Source organism: Garra rufa, chromosome 17 (assembly GCF_049309525.1).
Source record: "Garra rufa chromosome 17, GarRuf1.0, whole genome shotgun sequence".
Taxonomy (NCBI): Eukaryota; Metazoa; Chordata; class Actinopteri; order Cypriniformes; family Cyprinidae; genus Garra; species Garra rufa.
The window spans coordinates 16,676,065-16,696,044 of NC_133377.1; the positions used below are offsets into that span (position 1 = coordinate 16,676,065).

Genomic DNA, 19,980 nt, shown 5'->3' on the forward strand with positions numbered 1-19,980 from the left:
AGATGCACATCTTGAACATCACATGAGAATCATTAGAGATTTCTGTTGGTGGTCTCCCCCACAGAGGACAGAGCCTGAAATTCCTTCTACACCCTCTTGACCTCTTTGTTTCTCACAGAACACATCCTTATGGTCACAGTATGGCACAGGAAACTGCCTTTCCATATATACACCTAAAATGTGCTAAAGAACTTAGGAGCAACTCATCATTTCTATGTATAACTTCCTATCACTTATGTAACCCACACATTTGTCTATTATGTTTTAATCACTCATTGTGTATGTCCTTTTTGATAACTATTGAATAGCTTAATGGTTTATATTGGTGTTTGGTATGTTTGAACCCGAAATTGCATTCTTGAAATGTTTCTATAATTGAACTCTTTGTAAAATGTATTTTAGTCTTGTTATCGAAATCATGTCCAAATTTAACTTTGCCAAGAGCGGGAAAGTTGGGACCACAGGACTGATAAGATAACATTGTGATTTATGGTTGGGGAGGAGAAACCAGCAGTACCCCGTCTTAGGACAATGTTTTAATTGGTCAAGACACCATTTGGGATGTGTCCAAAAGCTGAGTTTAAAAACTCAGGACACCATCTCTCTCTCTTCTCTTACGCGCTTACTCCATACTCTCGCTCTCACTCTCTTACGGCTTCGTGCCGCCACATCTCGACGCTGCCTGGCCTGCATGCCAGCTGCTCCTCTAAAGGAACCATGAGGTGATCATTACACTCCTGTCTTTTACTTTAATTCTTTTATTTCTTTCCGTTGAGAGTTTCGTGTTCTTGTTAAGTTTTGTGCAAGCCGCGACCGACCCAAACGTCTTCGCTGACCTGAACTTTAACAGCACACAACTCGCATCCTCAGCCAAGTCAACGCCCAAGACTTCACAAAGGACCACAGAACCAACCAATCAGCAACCTCTGGAAGGCCCCCTTTCTGGAGCGACGCAACAAAAGGAATTCCCTCGGCACAGAAAAAGGCAACGCAAGTAACCTCCAGGTTCTAACTGAACTGGTGCATTTGATATAAAGTTTAATAACCTCTTTGAGAGACTCAATACGAGGGTTAATTAAGTGATTGATAGTTGTTCAGGTCTAAGCAATTACACATATTGCTATAAACTTGGGACTTCATATTTTCATTCCTTTAAACTCATTCTTTCCTCATTTTCTCTTTCTGCAACCTGTGTGAATGCGTGTGTTTATGTTAGATTAGTTTGTATGTGTTAGGTTTATCCAATAAAATCATATTTTTATTAGAAAAGATTAGTATCTTGTGTTTTGTGCTTACAAGTTAATGTCTTAAACTGCCGATTTTGCTACTGTGCTAATATATAGTGTTTTCACTATATTCTGGATAGTAATATCCATTACAGAGTTTCTGTTACACGGCTCGTTTAATGAATCGCGGGTCGACTCTGAACAGCCGTAAAACAGCGATTCTGTCCAAATTCCCTATTGAATCATATTTGTTTCCTTTTGAGCTTAATTAAATGTACTTAATCCCTTACAACAGCAATCAAGTGCTTTCTATAATTTCTGACCAGCTTTTTGCATGTCTTCACTGGTATTTTTGCCCATCCATCTTTAGCGATGAGCTCCAGCTCTTTCAGGTTGTAGGGTCTTCTTGACATCACCCTGATCTTTATTTCCCTCCACAGATTCTCAATTGGATTTAAGTCAGAACTCTGGCTGGGCCACTGCAAAACGTTAATGTTTTTGTCTGCTAACCATTTCTTCACCACTTTTGCTGTGTGTTTTGGGTCTTTGTTGTGCTGAAATGTCCACTGGTGCCCAAGGCCAAGTTTCTCTGTTGTTGTTGAGAATTTTGATGTATTGCTCCTTTTTCATGGTGCTGTTTACTGTGATTAGGTTCCCTGGTCCACCGGCTGAAAATACCTCCAAAACATTAGGTTCCCACCACCATGTTTGACAGTGGGGATGGTGTTCTTAAGGTTGAAGGCTTCTCCCTTTTCACGCCAAATGAAGGCTACATCATTGTGGCCAAACAATTCAATTTTTGTTTCATCTGACATAAAACAGAAGACCAGAAGTCTTCTTCTTTGTCCAGATGAGCATTTGCAAAGGCCAAGCGGGCTTTTGTGTGCCTTATCTAGAGAATTGGTGTCCTCCTTGTTCTGCGTCCGTGGAACCCAGTGGTGTTCAGTGTCCGTTGGACTGTCTGCCTTGAGATGTTGCCACCAGCAGAGCCCAGATTCATCAGGATGGCCTTGTTGGTGATCCTTGGTGTTGGTGTCACTTTTGGCTTCCGACCACATCCTCTGAGATTTTTCACAGTGCAGAACATCTTGTATTTTTTAATAATTCTTTGCACTGTAGCCATTGGAACTTCAAAACATTGAGATATGGTCTTATAGCCCTTTCCTGACTTGTGAGCAGCCACAATGCACAGCCGGGTCCTCAGTGAGCTTCTTTGTCTTAGCCATGACTGTCCACAAACCAACAGCAGAGAGCTTCTGTTTTTCACCTGTTGAGTTGATTAAAACAGCTGTTCTCAATGAATCAGGATAATTAGGATGCTTTAGAACAGCTTGGGCTATTTGGAATGGTATAGAACTTTGGATTTTCCCATAGACTGTGACAGTTTGCAAAGGGTATGAATAATTTTGGACATGCCACTTTTTGTTCAAATGTAAATAAAAGCTGAGATTTTTTTTTTTCCCACAATGGTGCCTCTTGTACATCGTCTTATTATCTTTTGGGAGAAGCCTGTGTCATTTCCGGTCAAAAAAAAAAAAAAAAACTTGCTGGTTGAATAAAAAGTAACTTTAAGTCAGAATTTGCCAGGAGTATGAATAATTTTGGGCTTGACTGTATATAGTAAGATACATTGTGTTCAGCAACCCACGTTGAGTGTATTATTCGTTTTCTTAAGCTCCTCAGGATCACCAGCAATACATGCATGGTATGGGAGGTTTTCAGCATGTCCAACTTCAGGATGAAAGTACTGCATTCAGGGTTTGCATCTAAAGCCAGAGGATTGCAATGTAATTTTGTTTGCTTGGTCATGTTTTGTCTACCTCTGCCCTGGTAATGAGCTCGTTCTGTCTTGGTCTGGCCTCGGCTTCTTAGATGTTTACAAAATATATGGATGCAACTCTGGCACTGTTGAGGCTCCAGGGTATGCAGGTACTAAATTACCTCAACAACTGGCTGATTCTAGCACAATTGGTGGAGTTAGCAGTCCAACATCAGGATTTAGTTCACAGTCATTTGTCATGGCTGGGTTTGCAGATAAATGTCCAAGAAGCATGTTACTGTCGAGGCACTAGACACCTTCTGCTGGTGTCTCTGTTTAGGCATCTCAAGCCGGCTTTTTGGATCTTGCATTGCTTCTAAAGGAAACTTCTTTAGAAGGTTCTGAACAGAAAGGACCTGCTTTCTCTGGCTTTGAGTTTGATTTACCATTTTTCTGCACGAGGACTCACATAAAAATATGTTTTGGGTTTTCAGCATGTTCAACTTGTGCCTTCATTCTTGTCTGTCCTTTTCAAGGATTGGCCTACTCCTGTTTCTCTAGCTCTGCAGTGGCCGATGTGCCACATGAATTAGGATTTTGGGTTCTGCTGCAAAACTGGAGATTTAGGCCATTTATCTATACTAGCAGAAATACTTTTAAATGCTAACAACCTTTTTACTGCTTGCTTCAGGCAGTGTAATGTAAATCCAGTTCTCTCTCCTGTAGGTTCAGTGTTGGCTTTTTTACAGGAGCGTTTTTCTACAGATATGGCCCCGACTACACCTAGGGTTTATGTTAGTGCCAGATGTGCCACTTCCCAGGGACGTGTTCAGCACAGCGTTTCTAAATTGCCTAAAATAACCAGGTGTTGGCTGTTTGCGCTGCGGCAATTGATCGTTGTATGACATCAAAGTACTGCCAGAGCAATAGAGAGAGCCAATCACAGCAGATGGCTCCTTATGCTTTCAAAACACTCTTGTGGTACTTTGTGGCCTCGGCTTCTTAGATGATTCATCCTTTTGTCTGTGGTATTTGAAGAATTTAAAATATCCTCCTTTTAAGCCATTGGAGTCAGATGAGATTCGGACTCTTAAGTTGGTATTGCTTTGATCTTGTCGTCTCTCAGAAGGATTGGAGATTTGCAGGCTCTTGCAGATGTTGGTTAGCTATGCATGTCTGGATTTTGCTCCTGAATTGGTCAAGGCTTTGCTTAGGCCAGGACTGGCTAATCTTCCCAAGTCTGCTTTGGCTTTGTTTCACTCTCAGCTTATTTTGTTGCAGTCCTACAACAAAGGACACCTCAACCATTGTGTTGCAGGAAGAGAGTTGAAGAGTTACATTGACTGCACCAACCAGGTAAATCTGATCAATTCTTTGTTTGTTTTGGTGGACGCAGCAGGGGATCTGTTGCTGCTAAGCAAAGGATGTCGCATTGGGTAAGAGATGCAATTTTTAAAGGCCATTATGGCATGTGTATTTACTTACATTTATTAATTTAGCAGACGCTTTTATCCAAAGCGACTTACAATTGGGGAATACAACAAGCGATTCATCCTAAAGAGGCAGATCGACATAGGAAGTGCACATAATACTATATATCATGCATTGTTTAGATAAGTACAAGCTAGAAAGGGAAGAATAAGAAAAGAGGAGAACAGCTTTTTTTTTTTTTTTTTTTTTTGAGTCAAATAGTGTCGAAAGAGATGAGTTTTCAGCAGTCACTTGAACATTGTCAGGGAATCTGCATTCCGGATAGGGGTGGGAAGATTATTCCACCAGACAGGAACAGTGAACGAAAATGTTCTGAAAATTAATTTTGTGCCTCTTTGTGACGGTACAATGTGGAATCTCTCACTAGTGGATCTCAGACTTCTGGAGGGAGTGTTGATTTGTAATAGTGAGTTAAGGTAGGTGGGTGCTGAGCCTGTGGCTGTTCTATATGCAAGCATCAGTGTTTTGAACTTGATGCGAGCCGCAACCGGCAACCAGTGCAGGGAGATAAAGAGAGGTGTGACATGGGCCCTTTTCATGCTGCTGCATTCTGAATCATTTGTAAAGGTTTGATTGAGCATGATGGAAGACCAGCTAAAAGAGCACTGCAGTAGTCCAGCCTAGAAAGGACCAGGGCCTGGACAAGAAGTTGTGCAGCATGCTCCGTTAGGAAGGTCTTGATCTTTCTATTGTTGTGCATTGCAAACCTGCAAGTTCGAGCTGTTTTAGGCTATGTGGTCTTTGAAAGTCAATTGATCATCAAAGATTACACCAAGATGCCTGGCTGAGCTTGATGGTGTAATTGTTTATGAACCTAACTTGATGGTGAAGTCATGCTGTAGAGTAAGAATGGCAGGAAAGACAAAGAGCTCAGTCTTTGACAGATTGAGCTGAAGGTGACGTTCTTTTATCCATGTCGAGATGTCCGCCAGGCAGCCTGAGATCCGTTCAGCTACCGTTGGATCATCTGGCTGAAATGAAAGATAGAGCTGTGTGTCATCAGCATAGCAATGGTAGGAAAAGCCATGTGCCTGTATGATGGGACCCAGAGATGTTGTGTATATGGAGAAGTGGAAAGGTCCGAGAACTGATCCCTGAGGAACCCCAGTGACCAGTTGATGTGCTTTAGATACAAGCATTTACTTCACCTCTTGGGTTTTGGGTGCATTCAAAGTTGTGTTTTCCTTTTAGGCTTTGGCTAAAGGTATTCTCTTGAAGATATTTTTGTCGCAGCAGGTTGGCCTCTACACACATTTTTTCAAGTTCTATCAGGAACACCTTTGTAACTGACAATTAATATACAGTTAATGTAAATTGACTCCTGGTTCCCAGGTCTTAGCTGTTTAAATCAGGTGTCATTTTATCTTTGCTAGTCTGTAATGTTTAGGTTCACAGGCTGATAAATGACAGGGAATGCAATGGTTATGCACAATGGTTATTCCTGAATAGGGAAAGAGATTCTGTGTGGCCAGTAATACTACACAGTTCTGCTCCGCTTTTCTCCATGATGAAATCTGATGGTGTGGACACTTTTCTTTTGAGGCATCAGTGACACAGTGCCTAATTGGGTGGTGTTTGCACCATCTACCAATGACTTGGCATGATTCTATATGGCTTTAGACAATCGTCACAATGGGAGGGGTTCCCATAGTATCAGCTAATGACACAGCCTATTCAGGGAACCAAGAATGCATACATAAGCCTTAAGAGCCTTTCACACCCAGAATAATAACAATAATGGTAACTATAACTACATTTTCAATAATCGTTCAATGAGAATAGGGAAGTTAACACAACTATAACAATAACAACATACAGGAGCAATATTGTTCTTATGATTTTTTTTTTTTTTAGATAATGAAAAATGTTGACAGCCAATCAGAGATTAAAGAGCTTATACATTTAAAGCAGCAGACAATAATACATCACTGGAGTGGCACTGATGGAGTTATCAATAGTTATTGTTCTTGGTGTGAACAAGCCTTAAGAAGAAATGAAAAAATTCTGTCATTAATTACTCGCCCTCATGTCCTTCCAAACCCATAAGATGTTCATCTTTGGAACACAAATTAAGATATTTTTGATGAAATCCGAGAGGTTCTACCATGTTCAAAGCCTAGAAAGGTACCAAGAACATCAACAAAATAGTCATTGTAGTCAACGTAATTTTTATGAAGCTACAAGAATAATTTTCAGTGTGAAAAAAAAAAAAAAAACTACTTTATTCAACAATTTTTCTCCCCCAAATTACCATCTATCTCTCGTGCCACTGATGTCACATGGACGATTTTGGCAATGTTCTTGGAACCTTTCTGGGCCTTAAACTTGGAAGTCATGTTGCTGTCTCTGGAGGGTCAGAAATATCTTGGATTTCATCAAAAATATCGTAATTTGTGTGCTGAAGATAAAATAAGGTCTTACAGGTTTTGAACGACATGTGGGTGAGTAATTAAAGGAGTCATAACACGTAGAGTTTCACCCAATTTTATGTTAATTTTGAGTATCTATAGAGTAGTACTGCATCCTTCATATCTCCAAAAAGTCTTTAGTTTTATCATATTTACAAAAGAAAGATACAGCTTTACGATTCTCTCCGAAAACAGCCGAGCTCTTGGAGGCGCACCGTGGGCGGAGCTAAAGATTGATGAGAACTTGTGCACCAACTGCCAACAAAACACAAACATTTGATGCTGTTTCACTTACCATCTGCAGTTCTGAATCATGACTGGATCTTTTATAGCTGGGACCCACTTCTTCTTTCAGTATCAAACGTTGTGCAAATCCAGCATCGAACTGGGCCTTGTTTATAAAACGTTCGTCAACAAGCACACTTGCAAAACTCAGTTTCTGCCCCGGAAAAAGAAACTGCATCATCCACTGTTCACGTAACGCTGGGTTCTTCGGGAAGCTGAGCAAGGTTATCTTTGCCTTACAACCAAAACCACACTTCTTTAGAGACATTATTGACCATGGCTGAAGCACATTGATGGGCACGCTCTTGCTCTCGCTCTGATCGATGTGTGTGGGTGCGCTTCTTCAGGAGAAATACCCATACAAGGAGTTCCACCCTTCAGGATGTCATGAAGAGCGATGATCGGGAAAAAAAAAAAAAAAAAAAAAAAAACTTTCTGAAACTTGTAAGAAACCCAGAAGTGTGTATTCGGCAAAGAAATACTCTGTTATATGTCCAAATCGTTTTTTTTTTTTTTTTTTTTTTAAACTTTGGCCATGTTTTGCATGAGAATCCAACTTTTTAACAGTGTAAATTACTTAACATGCATGAAACAGCATTGGACCCCCCCCCCCCCCCCTTTAATGATAGAATTTTCATTTTTGAGTGACCTATCCCTTTAACTGTTGGCTGTTTATGTTTGCCAAGCAAAGTATCAACATGCATTATCATACAGTAGATTGCACAGCCACAGTGCATTTATTTTACAAGCAGCTCGTTGCATTTATTCTTTTTTTTCCTGTTATAAATATTTATACAGACCAATTGCTATTCTGTCTTGAATGAAAAAAAAAAAAAAAAACTTTTCAATTATGTATACAGTCAAATCAAATTTAGATTTTTAGAATATTAATGGATGGTTCCAGACAGTTGGAAATTATCCACCCACCTCCATCGCTGAAATCAGTCCACAGACATGCTAATTCTACTTCATTTTCTTGTTATGTAAGGATAGGAATATGAAATCAAACTTTCCTTTCCCTTTTTCATTTCCTTTCATTTTCACATTCTTTCATTTTCTCCTTCATGTTTTATATGCTCTCTCCATTTTCACTCCTCTCCTGCAGTCTGACATTGTCTCTGTATTTCACTTGAGGAATTAATCAGACCGGTATATGATGCTTCACACTTCAGTGCAATAAAGAGCAGCAGAGGCACTTTAATGAGTCTTCTTAAAGTAAGTCATAGCTCTCAGGTGATCCTAGATGATTGAATAGTAAAGCTCTTGATATCAGTGATCAAGGATATGATGACTCATAGTGACTCAAGGTGATGATATAACTAACCTGGAAGCTCTTTCACATGGGGTTGACAATATTTCCATGTTTCAGTGCCCTGTCAAAACTCTCTTGGTAGTTTTTTAAAGGGACAGTTCACCTTCAAACTGATTTGGAATGACATAAAAGTAAATAAGACGCCAGAATTTTAATTTTGAGTAAACTATCCCTGCAGTTAATGTTGTCTACTTATTTAAATGATAGTCTATAGAGCTGCACGATTTGAATACGGTATGAATACTTTCGTAAAGTTTTGTAAAGCACCGTAAAGTTATAGCTCCAATCTCCTGCTGAAGATCATGAAACAAGTTTGTTTACATCTCAGTTTGCTCAGAGAAGCTGCCCCACACTCCTGTTTTTATCCACCTTTTTCTTCAACATGGAAGTAAGCCTATTGGTCCCTGATAGCACATGTACATCTCAGAGACGTCTGCATTTACATCTGCAAGACCCTCATAGTTTGCTCATCTGCAATACGTCTATTGGACGTTTCCTATTAAATGTCAAATAGACGTCTATTAGATGACTTTTAGGTGTTTATGAATTAGAATGAATGTAAAACTTCAGACGTCTTCCAGCAGATGCTTTCCAGATTGTGTGCTAAACTAAACTAAACTAAACTAAAACGTAACTTATTAAAAAAAAATCCTTGAACGTACATCAGCATGATAAAAACTACATAAAATGACAAAAACCATGGTTTTACTGCAAATTCTATAGTAAAACCATGGTTTATTTTGTGGTTACTATGGTTTTACTACAAAAATGGTTCCTCAGGAACCGCACTTCAGTGGTTTGAGTCTTACCTCTTAGACAGGTCCTTCAAGGTATCTTGGAGAGGTGCAGTATCCAAGTCGCAACATCTAGCTACTGGAGTGCCTCAGGGCTCAGTTCTTGGTCCACTTCTCTTCTCTGTCTACATGGCATCACTAGGTTCTGTCATTCAGAAACATGGCTTTTCATATCACTGCTATGCTGATGACACTCAACTCTACCTCTCATTTCATCCTGATGATCCGACGATAGCTGCTCGCATCTCAGCTTGTCTAACAGACATTTCTTGCTGGATGAAGGACCATCATCTTCAGCTAAACCTTGCCAAGACAGAACTGCTTGTGGTTCCATCAAACCCATTGCTTTATCACAATTTCATCATCCATTTAGGCACATCAACCATAACTCCTTCAAAAACAGCCAGAAACCTTGAAGTTGTAATTGATGATCAGCTGACTCTCTCAGACCACATTGCTAAAACTGCCCGGTTCTGCAGATTTGCTTTATTCAACATCAGGAAGATCAGGCTCTTTCTTTCGGATTATGCTTCACAACTCATTGTTCAAGCTCTTGTTCTGTCCAGGCTGGACTATTGTGATGCTCTTTTGGCAGGTCTTCCAGCCAGTTCTGTCAAACCTTTACATTTAATCCAGAATGCAGCTGCAATGTCAATTTTTAATGAGCCGAAAAGAACGCACATCACACCTCACTTCATCAGTTTGCACTGGCTACCAATAGCTGCTCGCATAAAATTCAAGGCATTAATGTTTGCCTACAAAACCACCACTGGCTCTGCACCCTTTTACCTAAATGTATTACTTCATCCCAAAGAGGCACAAAATCACTTTCACAGACTTCACATTACATGAACTTCCAAAATGCAGTTTAAATGTAGCTTCAAAGGACTCTAAATGATCCCAGCCGAGGAAAGAAGGGTCTTATCTAGCGAAACGATCGATTATTTTCTAAAAACATTTACAATTTATATACTTTTTACTCTCTACACAGAGTACACACAGAGCTAGACAAGATGAGCATTTGAAGTTAAAAAGTATATAAATTGTAATTTTTTTTTTTTTAAATAACATCGTTTTTCTAGATAAGATCCATCTTTCCTCGGCTGTGATCGTTTAGAGCCCTTTGAAGCTGCGTTTTGGAAGTTCAAACTCGGGGGGCACCATAGAAGTCCATTATATTATATAATAATAATAATAATAAAAATCTTGATATGTGTACTGTGTTAGGCTAATTGGGACTTGTCATAGCACTTGCATGTTATTGCTGTTTTGTTGATTTTGATTGCATCTATTTGTCCTTTATTTTGTAAGTCGCTTTGGATAAAAGTGTCTGCTGAATGTCTAAATGTAAATGTAAAAATGGTAGTCAAACCATGGTTAATTTTGTAGTTACCATGGTTTTACGTCAAATCTTATAGTAAAACCATGGTTTATTTCTTCATGTTTTACTACAAAAACCAGTTAAACCATGGTTCCTGTAGTAAAACCATGGTCAATTTTGTAGTTACTATGGGTTTACTGCAAATGTTATGGTAAAATCATGGTTATTTCTGTGGTTACTGTGGTTTTAATACAAAAAACATAGTTAAACCATGGTTTTGTAGTAAAACCATGGTTTATTTCTTCATGTTTTACTACAAAAACCCGTTAAACCATGGTTACTGTAGTAAAACCATGGTCAATTTTGTAGTTACTATGGGTTTACTGCAAATGCTATGGTAAAACCATGGTTAATTCTGTGGTTACTGTGGTTTTAATACAAAAAACATAGTTAAACCATGGTTTTGTAGTAAAACCATGGTTTATTTCTTCATGTTTTACTACAAAAACCCGTTAAACCATGGTTACTGTAGTAAAACCATGGTCAATTTTGTAGTTACTATGGGGATTACTGCAAATGCTATGGTAAAACCATGGTTAATTCTGTGGTTACTGTGATTTTAATATAAAAACTGTGGTCAAACCATGGTTTTACACCAAATCCCATAGTAAAACCATGGTTAATTTTTTTTTTTTTAATAAAAAAAACCCCGTTAAACCATGGTTACTGTAGTAAAACCATGGTCACTTTTGTAGTTACTATGGGTTTACTGCAAATGTTATGGTAAAATCATGGTTATTTCTGTGGTTACTGTGGTTTTAATACAAAAAACATAGTTAAACCATGGTTTTGTAGTAAAACCATGGTTTATTTCTTCATGTTTTACTACAAAACCCGTTAAACCATGGTTACTGTAGTAAAACCATGGTCAATTTTGTAGTTACTATGGGTTTACTGCAAATGTTATGGTTAATTCTGTGGTTACTGTGGTTTTAATACAAAAAACATAGTTAAACCATGGTTTTGTAGTAAAACCATGGTTTATTTCTTCATGTTTTACTACAAAAACCCGTTAAACCATGGTTACTGTAGTAAAACCATGGTCAATTTTGTAGTTACTATGGGGATTACTGCAAATGCTATGGTAAAACCATGGTTAATTCTGTGGTTACTGTGATTTTAATATAAAAACTGTGGTCAAACCATGGTTTTACACCAAATCCCATAGTAAAACCATGGTTAATTTTTTTTTTTTTAATAAAAAAAACCCCGTTAAACCATGGTTACTGTAGTAAAACCATGGTCACTTTTGTAGTTACTATGGGTTTACTGCAAATGTTATGGTAAAATCATGGTTATTTCTGTGGTTACTGTGGTTTTAATACAAAAAACATAGTTAAACCATGGTTTTGTAGTAAAACCATGGTTTATTTCTTCATGTTTTACTACAAAAACCCGTTAAACCATGGTTACTGTAGTAAAACCATGGTCAATTTTGTAGTTACTATGGGTTTACTGCAAATGTTATGGTAAAACCATGGTTAATTCTGTGGTTACTGTGGTTTTAATACAAAAAACATAGTTAAACCATGGTTTTGTAGTAAAACCATGGTTTATTTCTTCATGTTTTACTACAAAAACCCGTTAAACCATGGTTACTGTAGTAAAACCATGGTCAATTTTGTAGTTACTATGGGGATTACTGCAAATGCTATGGTAAAACCATGGTTAATTCTGTGGTTACTGTGATTTTAATATAAAAACTGTGGTCAAACCATGGTTTTACACCAAATCCCATAGTAAAACCATGGTTAATTTTTTTTTTTTTAATAAAAAAAAACCCGTTAAACCATGGTTACTGTAGTAAAACCATGGTCACTTTTGTAGTTACTATGGGTTTACTGCAAATGTTATGGTAAAATCATGGTTATTTCTGTGGTTACTGTGGTTTTAATACAAAAAACATAGTTAAACCATGGTTTTGTAGTAAAACCATGGTTTATTTCTTCATGTTTTACTACAAAAACCCGTTAAACCATGGTTACTGTAGTAAAACCATGGTCAATTTTGTAGTTACTATGGGTTTACTGCAAATGTTATGGTAAAACCATGGTTAATTCTGTGGTTACTGTGGTTTTAATACAAAAAACATAGTTAAACCATGGTTTTGTAGTAAAACCATGGTTTATTTCTTCATGTTTTACTACAAAAACCCGTTAAACCATGGTTACTGTAGTAAAACCATGGTCAATTTTGTAGTTACTATGGGGATTACTGCAAATGCTATGGTAAAACCATGGTTAATTCTGTGGTTACTGTGATTTTAATATAAAAACTGTGGTCAAACCATGGTTTTACACCAAATCCCATAGTAAAACCATGGTTAATTTTTTTTTTTTTAATAAAAAAAAACCCGTTAAACCATGGTTACTGTAGTAAAACCATGGTCACTTTTGTAGTTACTATGGGTTTACTGCAAATGTTATGGTAAAATCATGGTTATTTCTGTGGTTACTGTGGTTTTAATACAAAAAACATAGTTAAACCATGGTTTTGTAGTAAAACCATGGTTTATTTCTTCATGTTTTACTACAAAAACCCGTTAAACCATGGTTACTGTAGTAAAACCATGGTCAATTTTGTAGTTACTATGGGTTTACTGCAAATGTTATGGTAAAACCATGGTTAATTCTGTGGTTACTGTGGTTTTAATACAAAAAACATAGTTAAACCATGGTTTTGTAGTAAAACCATGGTTTATTTCTTCATGTTTTACTACAAAAACCCGTTAAACCATGGTTACTGTAGTAAAACCATGGTCAATTTTGTAGTTACTATGGGGATTACTGCAAATGCTATGGTAAAACCATGGTTAATTCTGTGGTTACTGTGATTTTAATATAAAAACTGTGGTCAAACCATGGTTTTACACCAAATCCCATAGTAAAACCATGGTTAATTTTTTTTTTTTTAATAAAAAAAAACCCGTTAAACCATGGTTACTGTAGTAAAACCATGGTCACTTTTGTAGTTACTATGGGTTTACTGCAAATGTTATGGTAAAATCATGGTTATTTCTGTGGTTACTGTGGTTTTAATACAAAAAACATAGTTAAACCATGGTTTTGTAGTAAAACCATGGTTTATTTCTTCATGTTTTACTACAAAAACCCGTTAAACCATGGTTACTGTAGTAAAACCATGGTCAATTTTGTAGTTACTATGGGTTTACTGCAAATGTTATGGTAAAACCATGGTTAATTCTGTGGTTACTGTGGTTTTAATACAAAAAACATAGTTAAACCATGGTTTTGTAGTAAAACCATGGTTTATTTCTTCATGTTTTACTACAAAAACCCGTTAAACCATGGTTACTGTAGTAAAACCATGGTCAATTTTGTAGTTACTATGGGGATTACTGCAAATGCTATGGTAAAACCATGGTTAATTCTGTGGTTACTGTGATTTTAATATAAAAACTGTGGTCAAACCATGGTTTTACACCAAATCCCATAGTAAAACCATGGTTAATTTTTTTTTTTTTAATAAAAAAAAACCCGTTAAACCATGGTTACTGTAGTAAAACCATGGTCACTTTTGTAGTTACTATGGGTTTACTGCAAATGTTATGGTAAAATCATGGTTATTTCTGTGGTTACTGTGGTTTTAATACAAAAAACATAGTTAAACCATGGTTTTGTAGTAAAACCATGGTTTATTTCTTCATGTTTTACTACAAAAACCCGTTAAACCATGGTTACTGTAGTAAAACCATGGTCAATTTTGTAGTTACTATGGGGATTACTGCAAATGCTATGGTAAAACCATGGTTAATTCTGTGGTTACTGTGATTTTAATATAAAAACTGTGGTCAAACCATGGTTTTACACCAAATCCCATAGTAAAACCATGGTTAATTTTTTTTTTTTTAATAAAAAAAAACCCGTTAAACCATGGTTACTGTAGTAAAACCATGGTCACTTTTGTAGTTACTATGGGTTTACTGCAAATGTTATGGTAAAATCATGGTTATTTCTGTGGTTACTGTGGTTTTAATACAAAAAACATAGTTAAACCATGGTTTTGTAGTAAAACCATGGTTTATTTCTTCATGTTTTACTACAAAAACCCGTTAAACCATGGTTACTGTAGTAAAACCATGGTCAATTTTGTAGTTACTATGGGGATTACTGCAAATGCTATGGTAAAACCATGGTTAATTCTGTGGTTACTGTGGTTTTAATATAAAAACTGTGGTCAAACCATAGTTTTACACCAAATCCCATAGTAAAACCATGGTTAATTTTTTTTTTTTAATTAAAAAAAACCCCGTTAAACCATGGTTACTGTAGTAAAACCATGGTCAATTTTGTAGTTACTATGGGTTTACTGCAAATGCTATGGTAAAACCATGGTTAATTCTGTGGTTACTGTGGTTTTAATACAAAAAACAGTTAAACCATGGTTATTTTCATAAGGGAGGATTTGTGCGGCACACTTGGTTTGAATGAATGAACTTCTTATTGCCAACTGCACAGATGTCCAATCCTTTAGTGGAGGCCCAATGTCCTGTTTAGCTCCAAACAGCTCCAAAAACACACTTCCCTCGAAGTTTCTAGTGAGTCTGAAGACCTTGACTAGCTGATTCAGGCATGCTTTTGTCAGTTGCGTTGCTTCACTGCCATTAACAAATCCTCTCCTGTAGCCTCATGAGAGAGTAAAGTGTCCATCGTATGCACACTTCAAAAGTAGTAGGTCATGTGGGTCTTCTTGCCTATACTGTTATTTTGTACATATTTTGTCGCATACCGTTTTTCGCCTGGCATATAGTAAGAGAAATACACTCTTAAAAGTCAAGGTTCCTTACTGCCATTGATGGCTCCATGAAGTCCCTTGAACATCCAAGGAACCTTTTAAATGCAGAAAATATTCTTAAGATTTTTTAAAAACGGTTCTGTCAAGAAAGGTTCTCTGGGGAACCAAAAATGTTTCTTCTATGGCACCCCTTTGGTGCCTTTATTTTTAAGAGTGTATGCGATTTCAGATGCAGGCGTTGTATTGTGATTGGCAGTCAATGTTAAATGTTCTGAAAGTGATTCCAGTAATAAGTGTCTCACGTAGCTAAACTTTTAAACTGAATGCAGAAGGCATCTGGGACTAAAACTAGTCTCTGTGTCGTTATCATAATAGCTTTGGTGTGAACGTTCCCATTCACATAGAATTAGAAAGATTATTAAAAATGTACTTCTAGTTATCATTCTTGGTGTGAACAGGACTTAACTGTGGGAAATAGGGGCTAAAGACAGATAAAGGGAGAGCGAGACAGTCACTGGAGACAGTATGTGGATGAGAGAGGCTTGAAGAGGGTTGGAGAGCGGCAGAAATCCATTAAAAATTCATGATACAGGAAAACTTCAAAATGTCATGATGGGTGGGCTGTTCATAAACATATCAATAAGGAAGCCACAATGGCATTCCCCCTTGCAAGCTTATTAATTAACATTTCAAAAGGCTTTGAGTACTCATAAAAAAAGATAGATTTAACTCTGAAACCACGGCAGACGGAGACGAGTGTTCATACTTCACGGTTTAAACATAAAACAAGGATCTTCACTGCTTAATTGTGTGAAACACACATGTATTACATATGTAAGAAATTCTTGATCAGACAGGTGTAAGAAACATGAGACAGCTGGTCATTTGAGTGAATCAATACTGCCCCCTACAGGTCAAAAGTGAATAATGCAAATGGAGTAAAATAACTGTAAACTGTGTAAAATAACCCCAAAAATGAACCAAACGATGCTCACAGTTTAGGTTTTAATCAATAGTGAATGTACATGTATTAACTGAAAGACCTTTTAATATATCTTTACATAAAAAAGTAACTATACAGCTGTTCTGTACCGGATCATTGTATCACTTTACCTGTAGTCAATTCTGTTTGCACCTTATAAAAACAGGATAGTGTAATACTATAATTACAATTAAAACTAATTTCTGATGTCAGGAAGACGAGATATACAATACAATCAATCTACAGCATGTCTCTATACAGTGCACAGGCCCTCTGGTGGCCTACAAAACAAAGCGTACCATAAAACCAGCAGTGATATGGAAATGGGTTTCATTTTTATGTACCACTCACAAATGCACCAAGATTTTTTTTACAATGAATGCATGATGTAACATCAACCATTTTGTTTCAAATTGTTCAATGCACAGCTGAGTCTCACAAAACCTTTCAACAACATGCCCAGGTCATATTTCACCCCTAAATAACAAAATAAGACGAAAGAAAATGAAGCTTTAGGATTGGTAAAATGTTTGGCATTGTGAAGAAAAAAAAATATTATTGCAGTAATATGTGAAAAAAAAAAAAAAAAAAAAAAAAAAAAACGTTTTTATACGGCTTTTATTGCATGTTTTTATGAAAAAACAAAACACAAACATTACAGTAAAAAAAAAAAAACTATTACAGTAAGAATTACCATTGAGAACACTGCAAAAAATGCTTTTCTTACTTTGATTTTTTACTTAGATTTTTCAGCCAAAATATCTAAAAATTCTTTAATCAAGGAGGATTTTCTAGACAAGTAATTTTTTTAAAGTCAAAATTAAGTGAGTTTATGCTTAGAACAATTAAGCCAAAAAAATCTTATTTCAAATAGAAAACAAGATTGTTTTTTCTTACCCCATTGGCAGACTATTTTGCTTGTTTTAAGCAAAAATGCACTTAATTTTGACTTGTTTTTTTTTGCAAAACAACACCGTTTTTACTCATCTAGAAAATCCTTCTTGATTTAAGAATCTTTAGATATTTTGGCTGGAAACAAGAGAAAAAATCTAAACAAGAAAAGCATTTTTTTTTCTTTCTTTTTTTTGCAGTGAATAATGCACATTGAGAAAAAGAAAAAAAAAAAGTAAAAAGTAAAACCCAACAAATTATAATAATTTAGGGGGAAAATATGCTTAAATGATGGAAATGGTATCATGATGCTAAAAATCTTAGTGGTTTAGATGCTTAATTTTCTTAGTGCTAAAAAATACATTTTTCTCATGATTTTTGGGTAAAATATGGCATGCACCGCAAAAAAATGCTTTTCTTACTTAGATTTTTTTGTCTCGTTTCCAGCCAAAATATCTATACATTTTTAAATCAAGAAGGACTGTCTTGTTTTCAGAAAAAAAAGTCAAAATTAAGTGTGTGTTTGCCAATGGGGTAGAAAAATAATCTTGCTTTCTGTTTGAAATAAGATTTTTTTTTTGCTTACCCCATTGGCAGATTATTTTGCTTGTTCTAAGCAACAACTGTCTTAATTTTGACTTGTTTTTTCTGAAAACAAGACAATAATGTTTACTCATCTAGAAAATCCTCCTTGATTTAAGAATTTTTAGATATTTTGGCTGGAAACAAGTCAAAGAAATCTTTTTTTTTTTTGCATATGTTTTTGTGGGATTCACCTTGAAATATCTAAGGTGAAGTGCTGTGTTGTTTGAAAAAAGACAAAAAATATTAAAGCAGGTGTTTTATCTGCGTGAAAAGTAAAGGTATGTTCATTTACAGTAAAATGCACATAGAGCGAAAGTGAGACTGTGCTGACGTCCTGAGAATGTCAAAGATGTGCTTTCAGATCCACACACACCAGTCAGTGTGTGTTCAGCGTGAGAAACAGTGTTATGTGCATCTGTGTCAACAGACTTTCTTCAGTATTACTCAAAGCTCAAGCTAAAAAAGTCATGTACCAGTGTTAAGGCATAAGTGGACAGCATTTATCATCACTCACTCACTCACTCTCTCACTCTCTCTCTCACAATCACTCATCTCTAAAACAGTTTATCACCAGTGTCATAATTTTCATAAAAGTACTATTGTTGGGTACACAAGCCTATTCTTGATCACAGAAACATGTGTACCCTAAAGACAATTAAATCACCCCAGTCCACGCAGTCCTTAATCCTCTTTTCCCTGAAATACTCTGGCTGTGGGAATCATGGGGACTCAGCGGAGCACTGGCTCTCCAAACCCGCTCCCCAAAAGTGTTTGAAGTATCAAGTACCAGTATCCTGCACACACCCGCATCACTTCCTCTTCACTCCAGCATTGAGCGGCTGGTCTGGGCACTTGTCAGTACAAGCTGGAGGATCATGGGAAATGGGATGCTGGAGTGAGATGGAGGCTTTTAGCTGCAGCTTTTATCTGTCTGGGGCTTCCTCTTCAGAGATGCTGATTACGGCCGATGAAACCTGCAAAAAGAATTAGAAAGGAGACGTGACATTTTTGTTATACAGTCCAGGTGATGGTTAAAGATAATGATCATGTTCTCATGCACATTATTGTCCAATTATTTACTTAGATTTTTTTGTCTCGTTTCCAGCCAAAATATTTGAAAATTCATAAATCAAAAAGGATTTTCTAGAAGAGTCAAAATTGTCTTGTTTTCAGAAAAAAAAAAACAAGTCAAAATTAAGTGAGTTTTTGCTTAAAACAAGCAAAATAATTTGCAAAAAAATGCTTTTCTTACTTAGATTGTTTGTCTTGTTTCCAGCCAAAACATCAAACAATTTTAGACGAGTAAATAATATTTTCTTGTTTTCAGAAAAAACAAGTCAAAATTAAGTAATTTTTTGCTTAGAACAAGCAGAATAATCTGCCAATGGGGTAAGCAAAAACATCTTGTTTCAAACAGTAAACATTATAATTTTTTTACCCCATTGGCAGATTATTTTGCTTATTTCAAGCAAAAACACACTTAATTTTGAGTATTTTTTTCTGAAAACAAGACAATAACTTTTATTAGTCTAGCAAATCCTTCTTGATTTAAGAATTTTTAGATATTTTGGCTTGAAACAAGACAAAAAAAAAAAAAAAAAAAAAAAAAACTAAGAACAGCATTTTTTGCAGTGTAAGATTATTTTTTAATTATTTGTATTAAATGGAAAACAAGATTATTTTTCTTACCCCAATGGCAGATTTTTTTTTTCTTGTTTCAAGCAAAAACGCACTTAATTCTGACTTGTTTCCAGCCAAAATATTAGCCTAGAATCTAGACGCGCCCCTAGCGGCAGCAAATTACATTTGCTTCTAAGGTCAGTCTAGTTACTCTCAATTCACTTAAATTTCCGAAAAATCCAAGATGTACCGGGCCAATCACGAGTCGGTGGGCGGGCTTAACATGATGACGACTGAACTGCGACCATAAGTTCAGTCAGACATGAATTCCTGGTTCCGTGAATTAAGCGTGGAAAACTGAACAGTATTTATATATTTTTTTACTTTTGATACACAGCCACGTCCGTGTGTCCTGAGCAGGAGCTCGTTACATCTGAACGCGCTGTGGTGTAGAATACGCAAACACCGGAAGCGATCTGTGGCGTGTATAC

At 36.5% G+C, this 19,980-nt stretch overlaps 1 protein-coding gene across 3 annotated transcripts in view; it reads right to left on the reverse strand.

The window, feature by feature from the left end:
- Positions 1–17,489: 17,489 nt before the first annotated feature.
- phactr4a (phosphatase and actin regulator 4a) overlaps positions 17,490–19,980 on the reverse strand; it is a 96,853-nt gene continuing 94,362 nt past the window's right edge. For all 3 annotated transcript variants that reach the window (XM_073822213.1, XM_073822214.1, XM_073822212.1), the window contains one exon: positions 17,490–18,843. In XM_073822213.1, the coding sequence (XP_073678314.1) occupies positions 18,828–18,843 (16 nt within the window). In that variant the 3' untranslated portion in view covers positions 17,490–18,827. The remainder of the gene's footprint in view (positions 18,844–19,980) is intronic.